The 19,186-nt window shown below is 46.1% G+C and overlaps 1 protein-coding gene across 1 annotated transcript; it reads right to left on the bottom strand.

The window, feature by feature from the left end:
• Positions 1-7,998: 7,998 nt before the first annotated feature.
• On the bottom strand, positions 7,999-8,936 carry LOC123452874 (photosystem I reaction center subunit II, chloroplastic). Its single transcript, XM_045129602.1, has one exon. It carries the CDS (start codon positions 8,818-8,820, stop codon positions 8,203-8,205), a length of 618 nt encoding a protein of 205 aa, XP_044985537.1. The 5' UTR covers positions 8,821-8,936; the 3' UTR covers positions 7,999-8,202.
• Between the last annotated feature and the right edge of the window lie 10,250 nt (positions 8,937-19,186).

Raw genomic sequence — 19,186 nt, 5'->3', positions numbered from 1 at the left:
CTGAAGTGTTCTTCAAGATTCTTGTTGGAGAACTCAAGTATTCTTTCTCTTGCATTTCCAAGTGCATTGGTTCTTCCTTTATCCTTGAGGTGGTATTATAGCCTTCTTGTTAGTGTAGGAGCCTCAGAGAGTTTTCCTTTTAAGGATTAGATAATTAAACCCTCCGATTCTATGGTGTTGAGATATTTTCAACCCATGATTTCTTCATTGAGCTATCTTGGTTTGGATTTCACCTAAAGCTTTTCCTATGGATTGTGCTATCATGGTGCTTGTCATTAATCCCAGTTCTCAATGTATCATCTCGGTGTAAGAAGTTTTCATATCTTTGCTCTCATCTATCCTTGGTTCTTGTAGTGGTTGGTTGTCACCTCATAGATGTTGAGATGATTTTCATAAGCCCACTACTATCTTGTTCTTTTTGTTGTTGTTTTTTCCAACAACTCCATCCAATTCTTCTTGCAAGGATGCTTGCCAAGTTCATTGGAGTTAGTAGTTGTCATTCTTTTCTTCATTCTCTTCTTCCGTATGATCTAGTTCCTATTCTATTGTTCCGGAGGCATTGTAACGTTGCTACTTTGGGTCAATCTTGTTGTTCTATCAAGTTCATGGTGTTCCCTTATTCTATTTACTTGTTTGTTGTGTTTATTGTCTATTTCTTTCATCTTATCGAATTTCTTGTCCCATTTTCCTACCGAAGTGCTGCCGAAATTTTCCGTGAATTCTTGCTTCTTCTCTTATCATTCCTCATCTCTTTGCAACCTTCAAGAATCGTTGGTTTCACTCGTTTTTCAAAGAAGCAATCAAATTTTTTTTACCTCTTGCCTTCTCATCCTCTCCCCCCTTTCATTCTTGGATCTCGGGGCGAGATCCTCTTGTAGTGTAGGAGTGTTGTGACAGCCCGAGACTGACGTTCCAGAAGCTTCTCATTTTCTTTCCGTTTTTTCGTCGTGTGGGTATTTTCAGTTGCCGCATCATCATCGCATCATGCGCATCATCGGCATTGCGTCGGCATCTCCGTTGCCGCCCGTTTTCAAAACTTGCATTCGTTAGTAGTTGCCGGTTCTCGTCGTCGTCCGTTCTGAGTCCGACCGCACACGCACGCGCCCGCGGCACCGTCGGAACCCTGTTTTTAGTTTTTAAAGTGCGCTTAAAACTTTCTCTGATCGGATTGAGATTTGACGTGCGGTCGTGGTTAGTTATAGCGAGGCCGCCCGTTGAATTTCGTCGCGATCGGAGACCGTTTGGTTCCCGAACGGTCGCCCGTAGCGGCACCGTATTCGGTATACCGTCGGACGTGTGTCAGTGTTTTAAATCGCGTTGCCGCGCCGCCCGTTCTCCCTCTCGTCTCCGGATGTCTACACAACACGGCCATGTGGCACGCCCCGCGTTCGGAATCGTCCGAATCTGACCCCGCGGTTGGATCCGGATCGCGATTCCGGTTAACCGAGCCCCCTTTTCCTTATAAATACCCCCACTCCTCCTTAATTTTTAGACAGCCTTCCTCAATTTCCGCACCCCACCAAACCCTAGCCGCCCCATAGCCTCTCTCTCCCCTGCCGGCGCCGCCGGGCCCGCGAGCCCGTAGCAGGCCCGCGCCGGGCCCATCTGGCGAGCGCCGCCGCCATGCCCGGGCAGCAGAGCCCCGAGCTTCCCCAGCGAGCCCGCGCCCCGCGCCTCCAGCGCCGTGCCCGGCGTCCGATCTGCCCCGCGAGCCCGTCCGGCCTCGCCGCTGCGCCACTCCGACGAGGTCCCACCGCCGGCGAGCCTCGCCCCGTTCTTCTCTCTAAACTCCTCTCTTTTCTCTCCCTGAGAGGATTCTCTTTCTTCTCCCCGCAGATCCGTCGAGCCGCCATGGGAGGCTTCGCTGCGCCCCTCCGGCGATCCTGCCCGTAGCCGGTCGCTGCCGCCCCGCCGGAGATCCGACCAGGCGCCATTCAGGGCCGCCTCGCCGCGGGATCCAGAGCCGATCGAGGTCGAGGCCGCCTCGTGCCCCGTTGACCCAAGCCGCTGCGCCTCCCGCGAGGACGACCGGCAACCGCTCCAGCGCCGCCTCGCATGGGCCGCCCCGCGCCGGCCCATCTGCTTCCCTCCCCAGGCAGGCCGCGCCTCGCCCCGGGACCGCCTCGAGGCCTTCGGCCCAGCAACCTCCAGGCCGGTTGCTCCCGCTCTCCAGGCCGGCCCAAGTGGCCGAGGTGAAATTCCTCCGTCTGGGCATTTTTTTCATTATATTGCGCCCCTTGTTAGGCCCGTTAGTCAATAGGAATTTTCGGAATTAATAAATTCCAGTTCTTAACCGAATATTAAAATGCCCGTATCTTTTTACCTGTAAGTCGGAACGACGCGTGTTATATATCGTTTTGGGGTAGCTTCGTGAGTAGAACACGATTATCCAACATGCATATTTATTTGACACCGTTTAGGGTGCCTAATGCCTCGTTTTACGTGCTGATTAGCTAGGATCCATTCCGTAGTTAATTCTCGTGCGTGTCCGGACTGCCCGTATGCCATAGATTTAATGTCCATGTTTTAGGGACCATATTTCTACGTATTTTAGAGCGGTCACTCGTATTTTTCCGTGTAGGGTTTTGCCGGTAGTTTATTTCCCGTCTAGAGGTATTCTCCCGCATTATTGTGTGGCTTTATTTCGCGTGGCAAGCCCCACATATTGTATATGTTTTCGGGGTATTCTGTGCAATTAGTTTTAGCATTAGAGCAAGTTAGTTCGCGAGATATTTCGTCGTGAAGCCCTTTTGTTTAATTCGTAGGATTTATACCGTGCCTCGTTTGAATTAGTTGTCAACTAGAGAGTTGATCTCGGATGTTTTGATTAGCCCCTGGTATTTTTGGTTGCAATAGAAATGCATGTTTAGGTGTTGTTTGACTGCCCTCAAGTTGCTTGAATAGTGCTGTTTCAGAGGAGCTGAAATATTTCTAAGTCTGGATTCTGTTATTATTTTGTTGCTGTTTTGGTTTGCTTCTAGCTTGTGGTCTGTAGCTCTTTTGGAGTTGCTCCAATGGAGTTAGTTGTACCCCTTATGTTTCTCGAGCATGCTGTTAAGTTTCATGCCATTTGGAGTCCTGTAGCTTCGGTTTTTGCTGCTGTCAATATAGCTTCAGGCTGAAAACTGCACTTTCGCGAGGTGTAATTTTCACTAAGTCTGGAATAGTGTTTGAGATGCCATGTTGTGTCTTCTTTATCTAGTGTTCTGTGCTGCCATGTTAGTTGTTGTTAGTTGTTTGTAGTAGTGCGTCTTGCCCTCTTTCTTGCCATGCCTTGCTTGAGCTTATCGGAGTTGTGTAGCCGAAGTTGTGAGGCGTAGAAAGTGCCATGTGGCTGATTTCGGCAGATTGTGGTGCTTTCTTGTTTTGCTCGTAGTTTTCGAACCGTGGCTCCGTTTTGATCGTGCCCTACACGAAACTTGCTTAGAATCTCGTGTAGTTTCTTTTTCTCTTGCTGTTTGTATGTGTTGAAGTGCTCGTAGCCGCCGTTGCATACATTTTGCATTCATGCCTTCATATCTTGCGGTGCTTGTAACTTTTGATCCGTAGCTCCGGTGGAGATGTTCTCTACGTTTAGGTTACTTGCCTTGACGCATAGAATCACGTGAACCTATTTGTTTTGCTGTTTAACAACTAATTAAAGGCATTAATTCAGATCTGGACAGAATTGTAAATTAACATGTGAGGTCGTTTCGGAGGTGCTATATGTCATTTCCGACCTCACTTAAAATGTCTAGATAGGTAGTCTAATTTCCGCTTCACCTCTTGCATGTTTAACAACATTAATATTGCCGTGTAGATAACCGGGAGTGAACTAAATAATTGACGTGGAGTTTCGTCAATATGCAACTCGTGCATATTGAACTTCACTTAATGTGTAGTGTTTGATTGTGTGATTTGTCGTGCCGTGCATTAGACCGTTCATGCATCATGTGTGTCTTGCATCGTGTGGTGTATATTGTGTGTTGATGCTTGTTTCTGGTTTCCTCCGTCTCGATAGAGTTCCGCATCGTGCCGGATTGTGAGGACCCGTTCGACTACGTCGGTTCGTCTGCTTCACGGAGGCATTCTTCTTCCAAGCGGGATCTCAGGCAAGATGATCATTTCCCCAGATACCATTACTATCATTGCCATGCTAGTTTATCGCTTCTACCGTTTATGTTTCGTTGCCTACCACCTGTTAAATATCAGCCTCTCAACAATGCCATGAAACCCTCAACCTGTTCAACCTAGCAAACCACTAATTGGCTATGTTACTGCTTGCTTAACCCTGTCGATAGCGTTGCTAGTTGTAGGTGCAGTTGCTTCCATGTGAAAGCATGGGTTCCTTGTTATATCACCATATCAATGCTATTTAATTTAATGCACCTATATACTTGGTAAAAGGTGGAAGGCTCGGCCTTTCTAGCCTGGTGTTTTGTTCCACCTTTGCCCCCTTAGTTTTCGGCTACCGGTGTTATGTTCCATAAACGAGCGCTCCTAACACGATCGGGGTTGTTATGGGGACCCCCTTGATAATTCGTTTTAGATTAAAGCTGGTCTGGCAAGGCCCAACTTTGGTTCTCCTTTTGCCCAACATAATAATTTTGACAAGTTGAAATGCATAGGGAGTTAGCGCTACCCGAGGAGTAATTTTACATAAACAGGGGGGGCCAATGCTGATGGTGTTGGTCCCAAACGGTCTGCCTGCGGGGCCACCGCGAGGAAACTCGAGGTTTGGCACCTGTAGCTAGTTCCATCCGTCGTGTCCTGAGAACGAGATACGCGGCTCCTATCGGGTTTGTCGACACGTCGGGCGGCCTTGCTGGATTAGTTTTACCTTTGACGAGATATCTTGTGCATCGGGATTCCGGTGATGCTTTGGGTAATCTCAGAGTTGAGGTTTTCCACCAGGGAATCCGACGAGATCGCGAGCTTCATGATTGAGGATTTCTATGCGGCTTTGTGGTAATTTGTGATGGACTAGTTGGAGCACCCCTGCAGGGTTAAATCTTTTCGGAAAGCCGTGCCCGCGGTTATGTGGCAATGTGGATACTTTGTTTAACACTGGTTCTAGATAACTTGAAGTTAATTTAATTAAAACTTGCCAACTGTATGCGTAACCGTGATTGTCTCTTTTGTGAGCTCTTTCTCCGATCGAGGACACGGTGGGGTTATGTCTGACGTAGATAGGTGTTCAGGATCATTCGTTTGATCATCTATAGTTCCCGTCCGCTATGCGTAGACCTTCCCCCTCCTACTTCTTGTACTCGTAAGTTAGTCACCAAACATATGCTTAGCCGCTGCTGCAACCTCACCACTTAACCATACCTCACCTATTAAGCTTTGCTAGTCTTGATACCTTTGGAAATGAGATTGCTGAGTCCCCTGTGGCTCACGGATTACTACAACACCAGTTGCAGGTACAGGTAAAGATTACATGACGCGAGCGCGTTGATTGTTCATTTGGAGTTGCCTCTTCTTCTTCTTCTTCTTCATCGATCTAGGATGGGTTCCAGGCCGGCAGCCTGGGATAGCAAGGATGGACGTCGCTCTTATTTTTCTCGTTTGTTTTCGTCCGTAGTCGGACCCTGCTCTTACTCTTGATGATTATGTAATGTACTGATGTGACTCTGATGTAGCTTGTGGCGAGTGTAAGCCAATTCTATATGTCTCTTCTTTTAAGTACATGTACTTGTAACGATATCCATTCTTGCGATACGACGAGATGCGCTTCTATCCCTGACGAGGCCCTCGTGCCAAATTGAGGATAGGGTCGCATCTTGGGCGTGACAGCTTCGTATTGGAGGTCGGCGGCAAAGCAGGACGACGACGACACGACTTCGGGAGGCGGGGAACAGCGGAGGTCGGCGCCATGCGGATCAGGTCGGGATCTAGCCACGGTGGAGACCAAGGTGGTCGTCACGATCGGTGGTTCCAGGGGCGTGCAGTGACCGCTCCCCTCTCTCTCTCTACATGTGTAAGTACTTCGTTGAGGGAGATGACTCGTCGAGCGAAGGCCCTAAATCATTGTGTTGATTAGCAACAAGCCACCAACATGGGATTGTACTGATGTCTAAACGACCGCCTGCTACTCGAGCTCGTGCGCTGCCTCTTTGCTCCTCCACCAAGGGAAGATCGATCACTCAAAATTCACAGGTATATATTATATTCTGATTTATCCTATGCATCCGTGCGTGCGTGTGGGTGAGGAGCTGCGGTTTTCTGACTTTTGCATGACAAGTTCTGCAGCTCCATATGATTTCTTCCGGACCATCAACATGGATGTTGAGGTATGGACTTCTTCCAGGTAATCCACACTCAAGCCAATATATATGCATGAGAACAATCATCTTAAGATGTGTGTGTGTGTCTTATCATATTTTACCACTACATTGGAAGAGGATGAGACGATTGGTCTGAATGCTTGAAACCAGATCAATCACCAGACAAGATAAGCTATCCATATAACTTTCATGTCTGATCTGCTTGGAATATATAAAGGAAGAGTGTTTGTACTTTCTGTCCTATTTCTGAATCAAATATGTATCATTGCATTTTCAGCCCATGCATGTGAATGCTTAGGAAGACACAACATACATAGTTCAATTTTGTTGTTGTTCAATGCTATTTACAGAAGCAGACCCACACATAAATTCAATTTATTTACTAACACTTCTCTATTGAGAATGCTTTCCATTAATTTGTCTCCTTGATAATTTATTTTCCCCTTCGCATCCATCCACCTCATGGACTCCGATAAATGAATCTTGGCTATCAATCTATATGATGTAATCCATGAAGGGCGTGGCATTAGTAGGATACAACAAAATATGTGAACGGTGAGCAAAACCGTATATTTTCAAATATTTCTTCTTTTGGTGCAGTGATGCTCAGTGAATCATCAGTTTTGTTTCAATGGTTATAACCAGCCCTCGGTGCAGAAGATAGTTGGATTGTTGAAAAGGATTGGTGGTCTACAATTCACTTGTGGACATATGGACATCCTGCTTTATTTTATCAGCTCACAATGCATGGTTTTGTGTTTGCCTGATTACTCAAATCGCGGCCTTGCGTTACAATAGGATTAAACAAATAACAGAAAATTAAATACTCAGAGGTCGACTCTACTATGAATTTTTAAGCTCTCACTAGAATTTTGATAAAATTGTATTGTATTCAGTATGATGCCTGTTATTCATATTCATATTTTTTAATTACATCGATAAAAATAGAGCCACCATCTGAACCATGTTGTTCTTTTCTAAAGAATACTTTTATTGCTTTTCTTCTTTCCACCACCACTCTGAATATTTTGATGTACTGAATAATACGTATCTCATTTCCAAACTTTCTGTCTCAGTGGTAATAGCTAATCAAAGTTTTGGTAGCTTAATAATAAATTTATCTTATTTTTCAATTTACCCAAAAATTTGCTAGCATAGGGGCATGGCAAATTTGGCCTGCTTAGTATAACAATTTTGTAGGTAGATATTCTAGATGTGTTCTGTTCTGTTAGAAGGGTGTGGGGATTGTGAAAGCAGCATACCCGAGTGTGATAATGAAGCTCATCATCTGAGATTGATCGTGTTCGTTATGAATAGATGGACAACATCACCAGGATGGCAAAGAGAGTGGTAACACAGATGGATCGTCTGGAACGTGCGAGGATTTATTTTTCCCGTTGCAACGCACGGACACATGTGCTAGTAATCTAAAAGGGAGGAAAATCCTTTTGGGGTAAATAGATCGGTTGGTTGTGTGCCGACAGGCCCAAATTTGGACCGTTCGACCGGCGCTTATCATTGCCGTAAATCTTATCTTGAGTAATTACTTTCACAAGAACATGCATGGAGAAGGCGTTGCCCACACATGCTGCGGGTTACCGTGTTTATGTGCTAGGCTTCATCTCTGGCCAAATGGATGAAAAAAGTGTACGCGTGTAACAAATTACTACCACCTCCGTTTCATTCTTTTGACACTACATTAGTCAACGTAAAAAGAAGCCGATCATGCATATCAACAATGTCAACATACGGTAGTATCATCATCAAATTACCATGTACATATAACCTGATGCAACCATTATCACCGAATCCATCATTCAAACTCGACAATTTTAAAATTACAGGACGTCCATCATCATCGCCACCCGCCAATAACTACCGGTCGATGAACTAGCACGTACGCATAAGCATGCACATATACGACGTACGAGCGAGATTAGATGTCGAAGGAGTTCTTGCCGGTGAACTTGACCTCGATGGGGCTGACGTTCTTGCCGATGCTGCGGAAGTTCTGTCCCACGCCCTGCCTGCCGGCGTTGACCTTCTCCGGGTAGACGCCGTCCTTGGGGTGGAGGTACTGCACCTCGCCGTTGGGGAAGACGCGGTAGAACTGGTAGGCGATCTTGTACTTGGAGCGGAGGCGGTTGCCGAGGGCGAGGCACTGCTCCTTGCGGGCGAGCTTGAGGAGGTTGGGGCCCTCGCGCATGATGGCGGCGCCGCCGGTGGGCATCTCGAAGACCTGCTCCTTGGGGGAGGTCCAGGTGATGACGTAGAACTCCTCGACCTGGGCCTTGCGGAGCAGCCCACCGGTGCTGCCGCCGAAGATCGGGGACGGCGTGGACGGGTCCAGCTGCGGCGGCACGAAGCCCGCGGGGGCGGGCTCCGCCGGCGGCGCGGCGGGCGCGGGGGTGTCCGGGGCCGCGGCGAAGAGCGGGGCCGGGCCGCGGGCGGAGGATGGCATGGCGAGGGTGGCGGGGCGGGGCTTGGCGGATGGCGACCAGGCCGCGGTGATCAGGTGGCGCGTCGCCGCCGAGGCTTGCGTGGCCATGGCCATGGCGGTGGCGCTCTAGCTTGTGGTTCTTGGCGAGGAGATGGGGAAGAGAGCGGAGACCACACGCGCGCGCGGGAGATGGAGTGGTGTCTGGTGGGCGATGAGTAGGAGAGGATGGCTGAGCTAAGAGGTACGGGGGCTTGGGGTGGAGACGGTGGGGGGGAGTGGATAAGGGGATATGGCGATATGAGGCCGGCCAATGGGGAGTGCCGATTTTGATACGGCCGGGCTCTCCGCACCGCCACCACACACATGTGCATGTATGCCCCGGTTGCCATGACGCGCAGCGGCCACGCGACGATATTCTGATCGCTCTCCACGGTTCATCGTCTCTTGATCCCGGCCACGTTCGCGTTTACGCTCATGGTGCGTGAAGAAGCCAGAAATATACACCGTGTGTGTGCCACTTTTCGGTGTCACTGGCTTTTTTATGGAACAAAACGTGCATCTCATTCTCATCGATATCCGTCAAAGAAAGTGAAAATTATATCTTTGCTCCTAAAATTGTATGTTTGCTCTCTCATGTTTATGTAAAGTTTGGCCATTCGTTGCTGGAGGAACCCATCGGACGAAGCCTGTCGGCCGAGGACGGTGGCGGAGGCGCTCTCCCCTCCCGGTTAGGTTTGGGTGATGCAGGGCACCCACGGGCGTGGGGCACCTGCCTGGATCTGGGTCACTGGCGGTGCGGCCTCTTTCCTCCGGCGATGGTCCGTGATGATGGATGTTTTAGAGTTGTTGATATATTACTTTATAAGATATTCAAGGATATTTAATAAAATGGTTGTATGCATCGTCCTGATGCACATGCTTTTCTAAAAAAACAATTTGAGAGAACTAGGTTGTAGCCTAGTGGCAAGGGAGCGTAGTGGCGTCTTCAGCAACCAGGGTTCGATCCACGTCGGGGACGAATTTCTGGTTTCTCATTAGGGATGCTTCTTCTATATCAATAAACCATGGGTGCTAGTGCCCATGGAGTTTCATTTTTTTTTTTTAAAACAATTTGAATAGTTCAAAACCAGACCCAAGCGGTAATCGGCATGGAGCTAACATGCCACTACTTTTTGGCTCACACTTGCTACGTTGTAGTCAAAACCAATATTTCTCCCACATTCGTTCTTCTCTCTCTCTCAACTCGCCACAAGTGCACTCGAAACTTAACCGCGGTTGATCCACTAGTAGAAAAAAAGGCTTTGGTCCACTTGATGAAATCTCATTAGTCTCGGTTCACTCACGAACCGGGACCCATGTGGGCATAGGTCACGATTCGTGAGGCCAGGGCGCCGGCCAGGCCTCATGGGCCATTTGTCCCGGTTCGTTTGTCACCTTCGGTCCCGGTTCCAAACACGAACCGGGACCAATGTGCCTCTCTCCTGGCTCACAACCAGTAGTCCCAGTTTATGGCTGGAACCGGGACCTCAGGTTGTCCTTTGGTCTCGGTTCTAGGCACAAACCGAGACCAACGGTTGGCCTATATATACCCCCGCGAGCAGAGCAGTGCACTGCTTTGTTTTTTCGGACGGTTGTGGGAAAGCTTTGTGGTGCTCTAGCTCACCTCCTATGCACATGAGGTATTCAATGAAATGTCCGAGCCACACTTAAGCTTTCTCCTTTATAAGCTCCTTGTCCAATCTCTATTTTCATCAAGATTTGTGTAGTTTTCAATACACTTTATTATATAACTCACGCAGATGAACCGTCAATGGATGTACAATGACCGACGCACCTCTAAGTATATTAATGTCCTGCATAATTTTCTCGAAGCGGCTAGGGCAAACAAGTGTAATGGTTTTATGCATTGTCCATGTACTGTTTGTGGGAATACGAAGAAATTCTCCGACTATAAAACCCTTCACTTCCACCTGCTTCAGAAGGGTTTTATGTCACACTATAATGTTTGGATCAAGCATGGAGAAAGAGGGGTTATGATGGAAGACAACATAGAAGAAGAGGATGATGACAACTACCCGCCCCCTGAATACGGTGATGCTGCAATGGGGGGGAGTTGAAGATCAAGAGGAACCAGATGATGTGCCCGATGATGATCTTCGTCGGGTCATTGTTGATGCACATAGAGAATGCGAAAGTGAAAGGGAGAAGTTGAAGTTCGATCGCATGTTAGAGGATCACAAAAAAGGGTTGTATCCAAGTTGCGAAGATGACAACACAAAGCTCGATACCACACTAGAATTGCTGCAATGGAAGGCGGACAATGGTGTATCTAACAAGGCATTTAGTTCGCTGCTAAAATTAATGAAGAAGAAGCTTCCAAAGGATAATTAATTGCCCGGCAGTACGTACGAAGCGAAGAAGGTTCTATGTCCTCTAGGATTGGAGGTGCAGAAGATACATGCATGCCCTAATGACTGCATCCTCCACCGCGGTGCGTACGAGAATTTGAACGCATGCCCGGTATGCGGCGCATTGCGGTATAAGATCAGAAGAGATGACCCTGGTGATGTTGAGGGCCAGCGCACCGGGAAGATGGTTCCTGCCAAGGTGATGTGGTATGCTCCTATAATACCACGGTTGAAACGTTTGTTCAGAAACAAAAAGCATGCCGAGTTGATGCAATGGCACATAAAAGACCGTAAGAAAGACGGGAAGTTGAGAGCACCCGCTGACGGGTCGCAATGGAGAAAGATCAAGAGAAAGTGGAGCGACTTTACACGTGACCCAAGGAACGTATGGTTTGGTTTAAGTGCAGATGGCATTAGTCCTTTTGGGGACAGAGCAGCAAGGCATAGCACATGGCATGTGACTCTATGTATGTATAACCTTCCTCCTTGATTGTGCATGAAGCGAAAGTTCATTATGATGCGAGTGCTCATCAAAGGCCCTAGGCAACCCGGCAATGACATTGATGTGTACCTAAGGCCATTAGTTGATGAACTTTTACAGCTATGGAATGGAAATGGTGTACGTGTGTGGGATGAGAACGAACAGGAGGAATTTAACCTACATGCTTTGTTGTTTGTAACCATCAACGATTGGCCTGCTCTCAGTAATCTTTCAGGACAGACAAACAAGGGATACAACACATGCACACACTGTTTAGATGACACCGACAGTATATATTTGGACAAATGCAGGAAGAATGTGTACATGGGGCATCGTCGATTTCTTCCGACCAACCATCAATGTCGAAAGAAAGGAAAGCATTTCAAAGGTGGGGCAGATCACCGGAAGAAGCCCACCCTCCATACTGGTGACCACATACTTGATATTGTCAATGATTTACAAGTAATCTTTGGAAAGGGTCCTGGAGGACTATCTGTTCTGAATGACGATACGGGTCACGCACTCATGTGGAAGAAGAAATCTATATTTTGGGACCTACCCTATTGGAAAGACCTAGAGGTCCGCTCTGCAATCGACGTGATGCACGCGACGAAGAATCTTTGTGTGAACCTGCTAGGCTTCTTGGGAGTGTATGGGAAGATAAAAGATACACCAGAGGCACGAAAGGAACATCAACGTGTGCATGAAAAAGACGGCATGCATCCAGAGCAGTATGAAGGTCCTCCCAGCTACGCTCTTACCAAAGAAGAGAAGGAAATCTTCTTTGAATGCTTGCTCAGTATGAAGGTCCCATCTGGCTTCTCGTCGAATATAAAGGGAATAATAAATATGCCAGAGAAAAGTTCCAGAACCTAAAGTCTCATGACTACCACGTGATTACGACACAACTGCTTCCGGTTGAATTGAGGGGGCTTCTACCGGAAAACATTCGATTAGCCATTGTGAAGCTATGTGCATTCCTCAATGCAATCTCTCAGAAGGTGATCGATCCAGAAATCCTGCCAAGGTTAAGAAGTGATTTGGTGCAATGTCTTGTTAGTTTCGAGCTGGTGTTCCCACCATCCTTCTTCAATATCATGACGCACGTCCTAGTTCATCTAGTCGACGAGATTGTCGTTCTGGGCCCTGTATTTCTACACAATATGTTCCCCTTTGAGAGGTTCATGGGAGTCTTAAAGCAATATGTCCGTAACCGCGCTAAGCCAGAAGGAAGCATCTCCATGGGTCATCAAACAGAGGATGTCATTGGATTTTGTGTTGACTTCATTCCTGACCTTAAGAAGATTGGTCTCCCTCAATCGCGGTATGAGGGGAGACTGATTGGAAAAGGCACACTAGGAGCAGAGTCAATAATGTGTACAGATGGGCATTCTTGGTCTCAAGCACACTACACAGTTCTACAGAATTCTACCTTGGTGACCCCGTATGTCTATGAACACAAGAATCTTCTGATCTCCATACACCCAGAGCGGTGTGACGACTGGATTACATTTGAACACATCAGGACTTTCAGCAGTTGGTTGCAAAAACGTCCCATGTGTGACAACACTATTTCTGATGAGTTGTACTCGTTGGTCAGCGGACCATCTTCGACTGCATTGACTTACAAAGGGTACGAGATAAATGGGAATACATTTTACACGATTACCCAAGATCAAAAGAGCACCAACCAAAACAGCGGTGTCCGCTTTGATGCAGCAACCGAGAGGGGAAAGGACACATATTATGGTTACATAGTGGACATATGGGAACTGGACTATGGACATGATTTGAAGGTCCCTTGGTTTCATTGCAAATGGGTCAATCTGTCAGGAGGCGGGGTACAGATAGACCCACAGTACGGAATGACAACAGTGGATTTGTACAATCTTGCGCATGCAGAGGAACCATTCCTCCTAGCCAATGATGTGGCGCAGGTTTTCTATATGAAGGACATGTCTACAAAACCGAGAAAAAGAAAATATAAGGAAGCGAATACATCATACAATGAGCCAAAGCGCCACATAGTTCTTTCAGGAAAAAGAGACATCATGGGATTGGAGGGCAAGACAGACATGTGTGAAGATTATGAAAAGTTTCATGAAATTCCTCCCTTCAAAGTCAAGACTGACCCAAGCACCCTGTTAAACGATGAAGATTATCCATGGTTACGGTGCAATAAGCAAGGAACACAAGCGAAGAAAAAGTGAAGAAATGAAATACCCTTTGTAAGAGATGAGTTTTCGTATGAAATCCTCATACTTCGAAAGATATTGTCCGTTTTGTACACGAAGTGCATCCAGTTTTTGCCGCAACCCTCTCAAATTTTTAGCACATGTTATGTGGGTGAAATGATGATACCATGCCAACTTTCAATCTTTTCAGAGTTCATTTGTAGTGCTTTTCAATTTAAGGGTCATTTAACTCAAAAAAATCACTAAATGCATGAAAAATACAAAATGAAGTCAGAAATAGTTAAAAATTGATGATTTGTCTTTGAATGGTGCATTTTGAACACATAAAAAGTCTAGAGTTCAAATAAGTTCAAAAATTTGAAATCCCTTTGTAACAGATGAGTTTTTGTATGAAACCCCGATACTTTGAAAGAGATTGTCCGTTTTGTACACGAAATGAATCCAGTTTTTGGCGCAATCCTCTCGACTTTTTAGCACATGTTATGTGGGTGAAATGATGATACCATGCTAACTTTCAACCTTTTCAGAGTTCATTTGTAGTGCTTTTCAATTTAAGGGTCATTTAGCTCAAAAAAAATCACTAAGTCCATGAAAAATACCAAATGAAGTCAGAAATAGTTAAAAATTGATGATGTGTCTTTGAATGGTGCATTTTGAACACACAAAAAGTCTGGAGTTCAAATACGTTCAAAAAAATGAAATCCCTTTGTAACAGATAAGTTTTCGTATGAAACCCTCGTACTTCGAAAGAGATTGTTCATTTTTTTACACGAAGTGCATCCAGTTTTTGCCGCAACCCTCTCAACTTTCTAGCACATTCTATGTGGGTGAAATGATGATACCATGCGAACTTTCAACATTTTCAGAGTTCATTTATAGTGTTTTTCAATTTAAGGGTCATTTAGCTCAAAAAATCAGTAAATGCATGAAAAATACCAAATGAAGTCAGAAATAGTTGAAATTGATGATGTGTCTTTGAATGGTGCATTTTGAACACACAAAAAGTCTGGAGTTTAAATAAATTCAAAAAATGAAATCCCTTTGTAACAGATGAGTTTCGTATGAAACCGTGATACTTCGGAAGACAATGCCCGTTTTGTACACAAAGTGTATCCAGTTTTTACCGCAACCCTCAACTTTTTAGCACATGCTATGTGGGTGAAATGATGATACCATACCAACTTTCAATATTTTCAGAGTTCATTTGTAGCGATTTTCAATTTCAGGGTCATTTAGCTCAAAAAATTCAGTAAATGCATGAAAAATACCAAATGAAGTCAGAAATAGTAATGGTTCATTTGTCAGAAATAGTGATTTTCAATTTCAGGGTCATTTACCAAATGAGTTCATTTGTAGTGATTTTCAATTTCAATATTTTCAGAGTTCATTTGTATTGATGATATGTCTTTGAATGGTGCATTTTGAACACACAGAAAGTCTGGAGTTCAAATAAGTTCAAAAAACTGAAATCCCTTTGTAACACATGAATTTTCGTATGAAACCCTAATACTTCAAAAGAGATTGTTTGTTTTGTACACGATGTGCACCCAGATTTTGCCGCAACTCTCTCAACTTTTTAGCACATGCTATGTGCGTGAAATGATAATACCATGCCAACTTTCAACGTTTTCAGAGTTCATATGTAGTGCTTTTCAATTTAAGGGTCATTTAGCTCAAAACAAAAATCAGTAAATGTATGAAAAATATCAAATGGGCTGATGGACCTTTTGTCCCTGTTCTAGCCATCAACCAGTACGAAAGTACTCTTCTTCCTCCCTTTTGGGCCAGCGAAAGTTTGGCTTTGGTCCCGGTTGATTCCACAAACCGAAAACAAAGGTTTCGCATATAGTGCGGGACTTGTCGAAATTAACCTTTAGTCACGGTTGGTGTAACAACCCAGGACTGAAGGTGTGCTTTGGTCCCGGTTTGGTCCACTGCTACTTCTCAAACAAGAGCGCCAGAAATTGGCACATTGACGGAGATTTGACTTGTGTTGGTTTTTCCATTGAAGAAGAAAGGGTGGTGCAGCACAGGAGCAGTAAGTATTTCCCTCAGTTTGAGAACCAAGGTATCCATCCAGTAGGAGGATCGTGTCAAGTCCAGAGTACCTGCACAAACACAAAAGAGCTTGCACCCAACGCTATAAAGGGGTTGTCAATCCCTTCAAGATTGTTTGCAAAGTGAGAACTGAAAGCGGAAAGCAAAACAAAGTAAAAGTGTAAGGCTGAAAATATGGTGTGGAGTAGACCCAGGGGCCATAGTGTTCACTAGAGGCTTCTCTCAAAATAGCAAGTATCACGGTGGGTGAACAAATTACTGTCGAGAAATTGATAGAACCACGCAAAGTCATGACGATATCTAAGGCAATGATCATACATACAGGCATCACGTCCGAGACAAGTAGACCGATACTTTCTGCATCTACTACTATTACTCCACACATCGACCGCTATCTAGCATGCATCTAGTGTATTGAGTTCATGACGAACAGAGTAACGCCTTAAGTAAGATGACATGATGTAGAGGGATAATCTCAAACCAATGATGAAAACCCCATATTTTTACCCTTGATGGCAACCAAGCACTTCTCCCATTGCAAGAATCATAGATCTAGTTGGCCAAACAAAACCCACAACTCGAAGAGAATTACAAGGATATGAAATCATGCATAAGAGAGATCAGAAGAAACTCAAATAAGATTCATAGATAATCTGATCATAAATCCACAATTCATCGGATCTCAACAAACACACCGCAAAAGAAGATTACATCGGATAGATCTCCATGAAGATCATGGAGAACTTTGTATTGAAGATCCAAGAGAGAGAAGAAGCCATCTAGCTACTAGCTATGGACCCGTAGGTCTATGGTGAACTACTCAGGAATCATCAGAGAGGTCATGGTGTTGATGAAGAAGCCCTCCATGTCCGAATCGCCCCTCCGGCAGGGCACCAGAACGTGCCCCAGATGGGATCTTGCAGAGACAGAAGCATGCGGCGATGGAAAAGTACTTTCGATGATGTCCTGATTTTTTCTGGGATTTTAGGGAATATATAGGCGCAAAACTTAGGGCAGAGGTGGCCTAGGGAGCCCACAAGCCAGGGTGGCGCGGGCCCCCCTCGCCGCGCCATGAGGGCTTGTGGGGTCCCTGCAGGCCCCCTGCCCTGATTCTCCGGCTTCCCGATCTTTTTCTGTTTCGGAAAAAATCTTTTTGGTAGTTTCACTCCGTTTGGACTCCGTTCAAAATCCTCCTCTGAAAGGGGTCAAAAACATGGGGAAAACAGGAGCTTGCACTTGGCACTGAGTTATTAAGTTAGTCCCAAAAAATATATAAAAGGCATGCAAAACATCCAAAGTTTGACAAGATAATAGCATGAAACCATCAAAAATTATAGATACGTTGGAGACGTATCATCCACCAACCGGAACAAATGTGTTTGTATATTGCGGGAGTTGTTGAAATTTCCACCAACTTTCATCCCCCCCCCCCGTTCTCTCTTCATCGCCGTCACACCCGAGCCCGTCAACGCCGGCTGGCGCCTCCTTCACGAGCTCGTTGTCGCCGTCGCCATCGCTCACGAGCCCGTCGTCGCCCCGAGCCCATCGCCGTCGCCGTCGCTTCCGAGCCCGTCGTCATCGCCTTCGCCATCGCCCCTGAGCCCATCGCCGTCGCCGTCGTCGTCGTCGCCCGTTGCCGCCCGTCGTCGTCGTCGCCCGTCGTCGTCGTCGCCTGTCGTCGCCGTCGCCATCGCCCCCGAGCCCATCGTCGTCGTCATTCCGAAGTCCACCGTCGTCGACAGTCAACGCACCGGTAGCACGTCCATCGATCTCTCCATCTCCCTATTTGCGAATCCATGTGTGTGAGAAGACGTAGTCTAATTGTGAATCCATGTGTGTGTATTACAGTCATATTAGATTCAATTTCAATAGCAAATAAAGTTATAAAAATTACAAAAATATTTAGATTAGATTCAGTTTCAGTAGCAAATAAAGTTATAAAAATTATTAAAAAAATTAGATTAGATGAAGTTACAAATTCAGTTTCTATGTTAATATTTGGGATTATGTATAAAGGGCTTCCCCCACTTTGAAATATTTGCAGAAACAATGGATATTCCAAGAGACATGGAAAAAGAAGAAATTTTGGGGGATATAATCCACGGCGACGGTAGTAATGTCGATTTTTTGCTCAGCAAACTCGATGACTACCGAATCCCGGAGGAAGGACATTATCATGATGGCTTCGGTGATCGAGCAATGGAGGAGGAAGGAAATTATCCCGATGGCTTCAGTGACTACCGAATCCCGGAGGAAGGAGACCATGATGACGGCTCCGGTGACCGAACGGAGGAGGGAGCTATTGAAAAGTCCGGATCGAGCCAAACTTGGGTAACGAGACGAGGCCCGACGAGAAGGTTAGGCAAGGATCAAAAGTTCACGATCACAGAACTGTCGGATGATGGCCAACCGATTGAACCCAAGCGGACCAGGGACGCATTTTCTGCTCAGTGCGGAGCTATTGTCAGGGACAACATCCCGATCAGCATCAAGCAATGGAATAAGCCTAAGGGCGAAAACGTCCCTGAAGGTGATTATGTCATCGATAGGCTGAAAGATGATCTTTGGACCGCGTTGAAGGAAAAATATACCCTACCGCCAGAGGAGGATCTGAATAAGCCAGTTATAGAGCCACTGGTCAAGGCGTGTGCTCTTAAGTAGATGGCAGAACTATTCAGGAGGTGGAAGAAAGAGTTGAAATCAAAGTATGTCAAAAAAGGGAAGACTCTAGAATTCGTCGGCCGATTTGAGAAGATTAGAGATCACTGGCCCGCATTTGTGGCCTACAAGTCATCGGACAAGAGTAAGGAAATGTCAGAGAGAAACAAGAACAATGTTGCAAAGAAGCAGTATCACCATCACACGGGGTCAGGTGGCTACCTCAAAGGCCGTCCGTTGTGGGACAAAGCTGAGAAAGACTTGATTGCTAAAGGGGTCCAACCACACACATGGAGTTGGCCTGACCGTTCAAGGAAATGGTTCTTCAGAGTTGGGGTACTTTGGACTCTGAAACAGGGGATTGTCGTTGGGCGGACGAGAAACTTGCAACACCCATCAACAAGCTTCAGAAGTGTATCACCACAGCGCGGGAAGGGGCGTTCTTTCCCGAAAGAGAGAAGGACGAGCTAACTGAGGCCCTAGGGAATGCTGAGCACCCTGGACGAACACGAGGCACACCAAGCTCCATTCTTTGGAAGGTTGGGTTTCCTGGCGCAGCCGGTTACAGAAGCCGAGCGAAAAAGAGGAAAGCGGAGCTGAGCAACATGCAGAATATCAGTGCAAGACTACAAATTCTAGAGGAACTTCAGAGCCAGCGAGCTGTCGACCAACCATCTGAG

Source organism: Hordeum vulgare, chromosome 5H, assembly GCF_904849725.1.
Source record: "Hordeum vulgare subsp. vulgare chromosome 5H, MorexV3_pseudomolecules_assembly, whole genome shotgun sequence".
Classification (NCBI taxonomy): Eukaryota; Viridiplantae; Streptophyta; class Magnoliopsida; order Poales; family Poaceae; genus Hordeum; species Hordeum vulgare.
The sequence above is the reverse complement of the archived record's forward strand: the minus strand, read 5'-3'. Positions and strand labels throughout refer to the sequence as shown.